Raw genomic sequence first — 10,247 nt, 5'->3', positions numbered from 1 at the left:
TTTTCTTTTTTTTGGGGGGGGACCAGGAGTTTTTAAAAGGAGGGAAGAACGTAATATCTACTGACCATGGACTACAGGGACCCCTGCGTACATGTATCAAGGTGAAAGTTGTGTTTGCTGTGGCAGTAATTGGTGAAAGTTTGGCACTGTCGTGGAGGTTGGGATGTGTCAGGAGCCATCACAGGAGAAGCGAATAACTAGCAGGTGATCTTCCTGAGATGAATCCTGCTCTGGAAGACAAGGCCCAGGAGAAATCCATCGTAGGAAAGATTCCTGCTAGCTGTCAGCCTCCTGCAATGTGTTCTGGCTCCTGACGGTGTTGCTCCTCGCCTTTGGTTGGCCTTCACAGTAAACCGGATGAAACGGCACACATTAGGGGGACAGATCGCGTAACTCATCTTGCTGCATGCAACCTGTAGAGAAGAGCTCTTAACATCAGAGTTTATCTAGACGAAACGCTTTCCGCCTTTATTAATCTGTATTTTCTGGGCGCATTTCTCACTGGGAATGAGGCAGAGCCGGTCAATACCTTGTGTCCTGTGTCGATGGCTGAACTGCAATTAAAACCCGTAACTTAATGACCAGTCTAGGCCCAGTGATTAGGGCAGTCTGATGATATTTGGGTGGCCATTCATTCATTAAATGTTTGGGAATAAAGTGTTTTCGTTCTTGCCTTTGAAACATGGCCACTCTTGGCTGAGCAGAGCCACTGAAAAGTTTAGAGCAGAAAAATGACTAGAGTCCCTGCTCAGCCTGCCGCTTCAGCTGACGCTGAAGACAGAGCAGGGAGGAAGCCCCTTGGTTTTCAACCCCTGGGGCTGGCTTCCGGCCCTCAGTACACTTCCCATCTGGGTCTTACTGGATTCTCAGCTCAAGGCCCATCAGCAGATAGAAAGATTGGGAGCCCTGGTGTCTGCCCAGGGCCTGAAGTCCTCTGGTGGACTTGTAGCACACAGCTCTATACCACTTCCCAGGTTCCAGGAAGCATCTCTCATGACCAGGGATGCGGGCCGTGGTCTCATAAGCCTTCTCAGCTAACCAGGTGAACTAATAAGCCAAGGGTTAGGTGACTCCCAGCTTAGGGAGTCATTTATTAGGGGAGCCAGAGAGGGATGGCTAGAGGTGGACTCGGAGATATGGATTAAAGTAATAAATACAACCAAACTTGCATGTCCATCAAGGATTCTGAGGCTCTATAGCTGAACCAAGAAAAATATTGAATTAACACCAGGATCAAATAGACTCAGGTCCGGCCCCTCAGGGTGACACAGGACAACTTGCCAAGTGATGAGGCTAACTCAGCCACTTACCAGCATGTGACTAACTAGCGGTATCAGAGGCAGAAATGTGTCCTTATGTGCAAAACAAAAGAATCCAGGGAGCTTTGAAACTGACTCCGGTTGATTTGAGTTGCTCCAATGTCACCATGGCAACCATACTACTGAAGGACCAGGTGTCCCTAGGTGTTTAGTCAGTGGTGGTTTACTCTACCTGTGCCTTAGAGAACAGGAGGTGAGATGCTTCTGTCTTGAGTGGTCAGGCTCCAAGAAAAGGAGTTTGTTGAGTCTGAGATAAAATGACTTAGTCATTTAAAGTGAAATTTATTTGCATTTTTGTGATTATTAGTGAACAAACAGAAGTCTTCACAGTCTTAGAAAGCCAAAAAAAATTTTGTTTTTCAAAAGAATTAAGGTCTGTTTTTTGCACGTACGTAATTACCTTTTGAGGCTTACAGTGACAGCATCCAGGTTAAGTGTACAGCTGACTCCCACAGTCATGGGCTATAAGCCTTGTTGGCGTCTAAGGAAGTTTTTCCAGCTAATCATGGCGAGGTGCATATCTCACTTAAGCCAGTGTTTTTCAGTCCACACCAAAGTAGAAGGTATTGAAAAGCCTTGGTGCTTCGTTCAATTATATCAACAGGAGCTTGATGAGTCGTATCAACAATAGGGCCTGATTTGCTCTAGATATGAACTACAAATATTTCCTCACAGTGCACATGCAAAGAGAGTGTCATCCACCTGCTGCTTTATTATTGATGATTATAAACTGGGGCCCAAGGAAACCTAGAACATCCCAAAGCCTTGGGTTCCGTTCCCCGAATCCTGGGGACAAACCGTGACATGAGAATCCAGAATCATGCAAATAACTCGCTTTTGGAGAGGTCAGATAGAAGAGCTGGATAATTCCAGCAAACTACGAGGACCACATGCACCTCAGACCAGGGTAAACTCTAAGAGGCTCCTGTGTGCTCAGTCCTGTCAGAATGTGAGATTACAACCACATAACGCTTAAAGCTGTGTCATCCTACTAATGTCTATGGCAACTTCTGCAAATTAATCTGAACTATAAAAGTTCCCTAATGAGACCATGTCCTCTGCCACCAAGGAGGATGCTGCGGCATCTCAGCAGCATCTCAGCGATGTTCCTGCGTTCGGATGGCTGCTGAGCAAGCCCTGTGCCCTTTCCAGAGAGCAGAGAGGCTGTGCAGCAGCTTCGGGGGAGGCGAGTGAGTGAAAATGAAAAGAGCGTCCTCGGCCTTTAAGAGGAAAACCAAGGACAATCATTAGCGAACTGGCGGCATCTCGTTCTAATAAGAACACACAGAGAAACACGTTGGAAGCTGGTTACTGGGAAACAAAGGCCTGGGGACTGGCATGCTTTGCCCTCGATGGTCTTTTGGACGGTGGGAGCCGAGAGGAGAGGCGTGGGTTTTCTTGCCTCCTTTTGTCTTTTTCCAGTCAGCCTGTCGAATGGTACATAAGGTCCACACAGCTTGACCATGGAAGCGGACTCATGCTTCCGTTGGCCCCGCACCTCCCACACACTCTTCAGACACCCAGCTCTGCTGGCTTTGTGAAAGAGGACTCTGAGGCATCATTCTAGCTGCCCTAGGTATTGGGTACCCAGCAACGCTGCTAAAGGGCTCCTGGCGAACTTGCACACTTTGTCTGAAAGTCTGTCCTACAGCTAGTAAAAACTAAATAGGGCTCACTACAGTAAACTCACTAAAAAGGAAGAAGGAGAAACATGCATTGGCTATCAAGCCCTGTCTAGTAACTGTGGGCAAAGGCATTCCAAGGTGCGAGCCTGGGGCCCCTAAGGGCTTCAGGACAGCCACAAATCTTTGGAGAAACTTCTAAAAGTGGCTGCCCTGCAGCTTCTCTCCTAGCTAATGGTCTTTGTCGTCCGCCTCCTCCTCCCCACCCTCTTCACTGTCCTCAAGCCCTGCTCTGACATCTTGGAATTGTTGGTACTCCGACACCAGGTCATGGATGTCACTCTCAGCTTCCCCGAATTCACTTATGTCCATCCCTTCACTGGTGTACCAGTGCACAAAAGCTCTCCTTCTGAACATAGCTGAGAAGTGCTCAGAGACCCTGGTGAAGAGCTCCTGAATGGCTGTATTGTTGCCCAGGAAGGTAGCTGCCATGTTCAGCCCCCGGGGCGGGATGTCACACACAGCTACCTTGACATTGTTGGGAATCCATTCCACAAAGCAGTTGCTGTTCCTTGTCTGAATGGACAGCAACTGTTGGTCCACTTCCTTGGTGGACATCTTACCCCGGAAGATACAAGCCACAGTCAGGTAGCGGCCGCGGCGGGGATCACAGGCAGCCATGATGTTGCGGGCGTCGAACATCTGTTGGGTGAGCTCCGCTACTGAGAAGGCTCGGTACTGCTGGCTACCCTGGGCTGTGAGTGGAGCGAAGCCAGGCATGAAGAAGTGAAGACGAGGAAAAGGCACCATATTCACGGCCAGCTTGCGCAGGTCTGCATTAAGCTGGCCGGGAAAGCGCAGTGAGGTCGTGATCCCACTCATGGTCAACGACACCAGGTGGTTGAGATTCCCGTAGGTGGGTGTCGTCAGCCTCAGGGTGCGGAAACAAATGTCGTAGAGTGCTTCGTTGTCGATGCAGAAGCAGGCATCAGTGTTCTCTATCAGCTGGTGGATGGATAGCACGGCATTGTAGGGCTCTACCACCGTGTCTGACACCTTGGGGGATGGCATGACGCTAAAGGAGTTTAGGATCCGATCCGGGTACTCCTCCCGGATCTTGTTCATGAGCAGGGTGCCCATGCCTGAGCCGGTGCCTCCACCCAGAGAGTGCACGATCTGGAAACCCTGTAGGCAGTCGCAGCTCTCGCTCTCTCTCCTCACCACATCCATGACATTCTCAATCAGCTCCGCTCCCTCGGTGTAGTGCCCCTTGGCCCAGTTGTTACCAGCGCCAGAGTTACCTGTGACCAGAAGTGTGGGAGGGAGAAAGGTAAGGTGAACAGAGAACCACTGGAAGACATCCAGCTCTTCCTGGTACAAGCTTCTGGAAAAAAGCCTACCATGAACAAAACTGTCAGGCTGAAAGAGGGCTCCCAATCTGCTGGATCGGACGCTGTCCATTGTCCCAGGTTCCAGGTCCACAAGGACGGCTCGGGGCACATACTTCTTACCTGTGCAGAATAGACTGAACAAGTCAGCAGCTGCCTGTTTTTCTAAGTTAATGTTTCATTGAAATGGATCCATTTCAATGCAAAGACTCAATGCAAAAACTGTGAGTTTTCTAAAGGGAGGCCTTTGATAAGTAGACATTTTTTTTTTCGTTTTTAGTATAGAATAGAGTTTATTTAGGCATGATGAGGGGAGTTGAGAGAGTAATGGAGACAGAAAGGCAGAGAGAGAGAGAGAGAGAGAGAGAGAGAGAGAGAGAGAGGGAGGAGGAGAAGGAGGAGGAGGAGGACGAGGACGAGGACGAGGAGGAGGAGGAGGAGGAGGAGGAGGAGGAGGGGGAGGAGAGGCTGGCCATGAGTATGTGGAGAGAGAGTGGGGAGTAGAATGGGGAGAGAAGGGACAGAGAGGGAAGAGGAGAACAAGAGAAGAGGGTACATAAACATTTTAATTTCTGCGGTCGTATCTGACCCAGCCCACCATGACATGAATCTGTAAAAATACCTCTTAAAAACTCTGCTTCTCTCTTTACTGTGTATCTGGCTTATTGTCTCACCAAGAACACGGATTCTCGCCCTTGCTGTGGGGAATGACTGGCTAACATGGCTGAATGCATCCTGCCCTTTGCGACTGGAGTGGGCCACTCGCCATCCAGACTCCAAAGCCCTGCATGCCTGCCCGTTCCATGCAGGGACTTTATTCTTTCACACGAGGGTCATCTTCTCTGCCCACGCTGCCCAGGGGGCAGGCAGGCCAGCGCTCGCTCACGCGGCAGGCAGCCCTACCGTACCGAAGGCTTCGTTGTAGTAAACGCTGATCCTCTCCAGCTGAAGAGCAGAGGCCCCACAGTAGCTCCCAGTGCAGTCAATCCCATGCTCTTCCCCGATCACCTCCCAGAACTGTAGGCGGAAAGGAAAATCAGTCCACACACCTGGGAGAAGAAGAGCCATTCGGTGGCTTGGACGCTCAGCCAGGAAAGGTGCTTGCCACCCAGGCTGACTACCTGAGTGTGATCCCTGTGACCCCCACCACACATGATAGAAGGAGAGACCAACTACCCCAAATTGTCCTCAGACCACAAACTTACACCACAGCATGTGGATGCCCTCTTGTATGCGCATGCACACTCACACACATAGATAGATAGATAGATAGATAGATAGATAGATAGATAGATAGATAGATAGATAGATAGATAGATGTAGCAAGAAGAAAAGTAATTGAAAGGGTGAGTTGGCCCCTGTGAGTAGGTGCACTAGGGGCTGTCTGACCCTGTTCCACACGATCTCCTCCCTCTTCTCTGTGACTAAGAAGGCTGCACTAGAGCCATTCGAACTCCTGAAGTGAAATGTCAAACACATAAAACATTACATTGGATTTTGCTATTGACCCCGGTTCGTTATAGCCAATCCTTTTTAGAATCTCACTTCGGATAAGGGAGCTCAAATTTCACCTTCCCTTGGTCTGAGCTAGAGGAGTACTGACCTCAGGAAATGAGAACAAACTGAATTCTTATTTGTTTCACAGTGGTATCTCCTTTTTGCTTTAGGAATTTTCCTTCATGAAATTCACTTCAAAAGTCTATAACCAGGGTCGTTCTGCATACTTTGACTTAATGTGTTTTGACCATCCAACACAATCCCAGTTCAGAATTATGTACAGTCATTGTCTTGTAACCGTTTGGAAATTCTATTTTTCCAATCATGCATACAGCATTTTTTGAGATAGTGTCTTACTGTGTAGCCCTGCAACTTGCTATGTAGACCAGGCTGGTCTCGAACTCACAGAGATCTGCCTGTGCCTCCTGAGTGTGACTCAAAAGGGATGTGCCATCATACCCTACTGAGTAAAGCAATTTATTATTTTTATTTATTCATGCATCCATTCACTTTTTCATGTGTGTTTGCTAATGTGTGCAAAAAGAATCAGTGGTAGTGAGTCCTGTCCACCACGTAGGATGGAACTCAGGTCATCAGGCTTGGTGGCAAGCACCTCTACCAGATGAGCCATCTTGCCACCCACAGCATCTATTAATACAGCAAACTACTGGAATGGTCTCATTAGGCCATTCAGAAAAGCTCGCATATTAAAGCACAATAAAAATACATTCCCTTGAGTCAAAAACCTCCAAGGCTATTTTCCCAAGCCTACTCTGTAAGTGGCATCTCTGTTCCAGCTGCACTCTAGTGCGCTGTACTAGAATGGGCTTTGAAGAGCAGGGGAGTAAGTTTGAGGAAGTTGTGAGATGGTAGAGATGAAATGTGTCTTAGCATTGTGTGTATGTGTCTGTGATTGTGTGCACACTTGCCTGTCGGTGCACATACTCTTGCTTGGACGTTCATGTGAAGGTCAGAGGTCGAGGGTAGGTGGTTTCCGCAATCATTTTTATCCTTACCTTTAAAGACGGGGTTGCTCACTGAACTGGAGCTCAATAACTTTGATCCAAGCCTGTGACAGTTTACCTGCCTCTCAATATGGGTATTTGGGATCTAAACTCGGGGCTTCATGCTTTCATGGTGAGAGCTTTTCCAGTTAAGCCTAGAATGTTTCTTGACATTCTTACAGGCCCTACAAGAAGTCATGGCTGGGACTCCAGCCACCAGATGGCACAATCCCAAAGACTGCAAGCGCTGATGCTCCCCTATCTTCCTGCTCATTTCCTCCCAGGGCCTCTCTCCACCTTATCACCTAAGGTCAGAGCAGGCTCCCTGAGCCCTCCACACCCCCACTTCTCCGGTGATTATGAAGGTCTGATCTGACTCCTATGTCATGTAAGGGTGACTGATACTTTTCAGGCAGCCCTAGGGTTCCAGGACCTACAGTTCAAGGCAACCCAGCTCTGGCTCTCCCAAGTGTCCATTCACCCGAAGGCCTCCAAGTCAACACAGCTCAAAGACACTTACACATCCATGTAGATTGTACACCGTTCGTCGAAGGTAAGAAATGCAACCAACACCCCAATCCCTAAGTAAAGTATCGCATAGGAAGTATGACTGTACACAGTGGGGTTTTCTTCTGCTTCAAACAACCAAGTTTTATCACTTTCTGGAAAATGGTTGAAACTGGAGATTAAGAGGATGGAGCCAAAAGACAAATACTACTATGTTTTCCACCATTTGTGTTTCTATAGTCATATAAAATAATGTATGCATACACAAGATAAAAGTGGGGGAATAAAAGGGTAATAGGGATTTGGTGTGGAGGAACATACTCAAGATACAACACAGATCTGATTAAAGATGTAAAAGTAGACAAGAAAATTAGGAGAATTGAAAAGGCCCCCAGGTTTTCCCAGCTGTGTTCCCTACAGTAGAGGAGGCCAGCATGCATCCCTACGTCAATCACTACATGGTCCATACACACAGTGGGTTATCGCCCAGCAAATGGGAGGTGGGAGAGAACCACAAGGATCCACTCAAGGTGCCTGGAAGGGCAGCCAGGCACAAAGACCTGAGGTGGAATGGTGGCTATCAGGGAAGGCGGTGAGAGACAAGGGAGTTGTTTGAGCAGGGCAGAGTTTGCAGTTTATAAATGGAAAGGTATTTTGATGAATTTGCTTGCAAAAAAAAAAAAATGACAAGTAAAACTTTATACAACATACATTTTACCATCCTCCAAAGATTTTACTGTTATCGTTCTTTTTTAAGCTGAGTAATATTTTATTGAATTAATAATAAATAGAACACACTGTGTTCATATATTTGTACATCAGGTAAATATCTGTAGATATTCTGGGTTTTCCCTACCTTAAAATGTGCTTTGTACATTTATTTATGTATTTATTTTGTGGGTGGAGAGCATCCAAGTGGGGGTTAGAGTGTAGCTTGTAGGACTTGGTTCTCTTTACCATACGGGTCTTGAGGGTCACACTCAGGTCTCGAGATTTGGCAGCAGGTATCTTTACCCACTGAGCTGCCTTTCTGACCCCTAGTCCCATCTTTGACTGTTTTTAGTGATGCTACTATGAAGAAACAAAGGTCTTTAATGGTGGTGTTTTTAAACATATAATTCATATACATAAAAAAATAATTTCCAATTAGCACAAATGAGCTCTCTCCATAGATGGTATACATTCATTGTTGATCTTAAAATTAGGAGTGGAGATCCTGGCTTCTAGCCCCCGCCTTCCTGGCTTTGCCCAGGGGAAACAGTCAAGAGCCTCCCTCAGAATTGTAGCAGGAGAAAGGTAGAGTAGAGAAGACAAGTCATGTATGTATCAGAGTGTTTTAATTACTTATCTCAGTATTTGTCTCTAATTTTCTATTGCACACTAAGTTTTTTTTTTTTTTTAATCCACCCCACCCACCATGACTCACGGGACAGTGAGGAAGAGGGGCCAGTGAGGAAGAGGATGGGAAGGGACTGCTGGAGGAAGTCTTCCTGACATGGGGTCCTTGGCACTCACTAACTCACAGAATCTGTGGCTGTCTGTACTGGCTCATCAGTAGTCCGGCAAGCAATACTGAGGGGACTCAGTGGGTTATAAAAGTGTGTGTGTGTGTGTGTGTGTGTGTGTGTGTGAGAGAGAGAGAGAGAGAGAGAGAGAGAGAGAGAGAGAGAGAGAGAGAGAGAGAGACAGAGACAGAGAGACAGAGAGACAGAGAGACAGAGAGACAGAGAGACAGAGACAAAAGAGAGGGAGAGAGAGGAAGAAGAGGAGATGAACGTATTAGAGAGTGTCTAGGGAAAGTGGTAGGAGGTAAGTAGCACGGGTGAATCTAATCAATATCAGCATGTGTAAAATTGCCAAAGAATAAGTTTTAAAAGAACATTTGGGAGTGAAGACAAATACAGTGATATAGTATTAAAAGAAAACAAAGAAAAAACAACAAAACAAACAGAAAAACCTTCCAGTAAGGCTGGCACAATGGCTCAGCAGCGTAAAGGAGCTTGCCATGAAGCTTAACGACCTGAGTTCAATCCTCTATAATGGAAGGAGAGAACCAGCTCCAGAAGGCTATGCATTGCTAAGTACGCAGCCTGCACCTGCCCTCCCAAAGGAATAATTCAAATTAAGAAAAACAATTTAAAGCCCTGCTCTTCAGATGGTTCACAAGGTAAAGAAACCTTCTGTCAAACCTAATGAGCTGAGTTGGATCTCAGGGAGCCACAGTGGAAGGAAAGGATCAACTAGCAAAAGTGTCCTCTGACTTCCAAATGCATGCTGGGACACCATACCTGCGCGCGTGTGCGCGTACACACGTGTGCACACACACATACACTCGCCACCACCACCACCACCATTACAAACATACATAGTCACACACACAATTATAATAAACATAATTTAAATTAAGAAAATTTCCCAAAAAGCTTCAAAAAACTCTTGAAGCGAATTACTGGTTTTAGATGTAGAAAGCTCATTTCTAAAACACTGAAAGCGAAATGGCTCCTGGACCAATTTACATGTGTAATTATAGGTAAAATTAACATTAATTAACACTCTAGCTCTAATGGTTTTGCTAAAAGACCTTCTTTAATAAGCCATCCATTTAGCAAGTATTTGCAAACTCGAGAGGCCCGGCTTCAGCATACACTGGTTTGGTACCAAGCTGTTTTGTTCTGCTCTCACTTACCTTGGCTCCGATCTGGTTGCCACACTGGCCAATCTGAATGTGCACGATTTCCCTCATCCTGGCGTTGAACTCAAGGGTCAGTTAGGTCTCAGAGTCTGGAAGAGCCTGGGTGACCAGCGTGAGCTGGGTGCAGTTTCAACGTCTTGGTGGGACCAGCCCACCCAACTGCTCTCCCAATTGGCCCAAGGGCATGTCTAGCTGAGGGCCCCCCCAGGCCTTCCCCC

At 47.0% G+C, this 10,247-nt stretch overlaps 1 protein-coding gene across 1 annotated transcript; it reads right to left on the bottom strand.

Moving 5' to 3' along the window:
* Window positions 1–1,565: 1,565 nt before the first annotated feature.
* Tubb1 (tubulin beta 1 class VI) lies at window positions 1,566–10,230 on the bottom strand. Its single transcript, XM_031372940.1, has 4 exons — window positions 10,024–10,230; window positions 5,238–5,346; window positions 4,342–4,452; window positions 1,566–4,242 (listed from the first exon to the last, which is right to left on the bottom strand). Exons 1-4 carry the CDS (start codon window positions 10,078–10,080, stop codon window positions 3,173–3,175), a joined length of 1,347 nt encoding a protein of 448 aa, XP_031228800.1. The 5' UTR covers window positions 10,081–10,230; the 3' UTR covers window positions 1,566–3,172.
* Between the last annotated feature and the right edge of the window lie 17 nt (window positions 10,231–10,247).

The sequence above is a fragment of the Mastomys coucha genome, unplaced genomic scaffold, assembly GCF_008632895.1.
Source record: "Mastomys coucha isolate ucsf_1 unplaced genomic scaffold, UCSF_Mcou_1 pScaffold15, whole genome shotgun sequence".
Lineage (NCBI taxonomy): Eukaryota > Metazoa > Chordata > Mammalia > Rodentia > Muridae > Mastomys > Mastomys coucha.
This window is presented reverse-complemented; position numbering and strand designations above follow the sequence as displayed.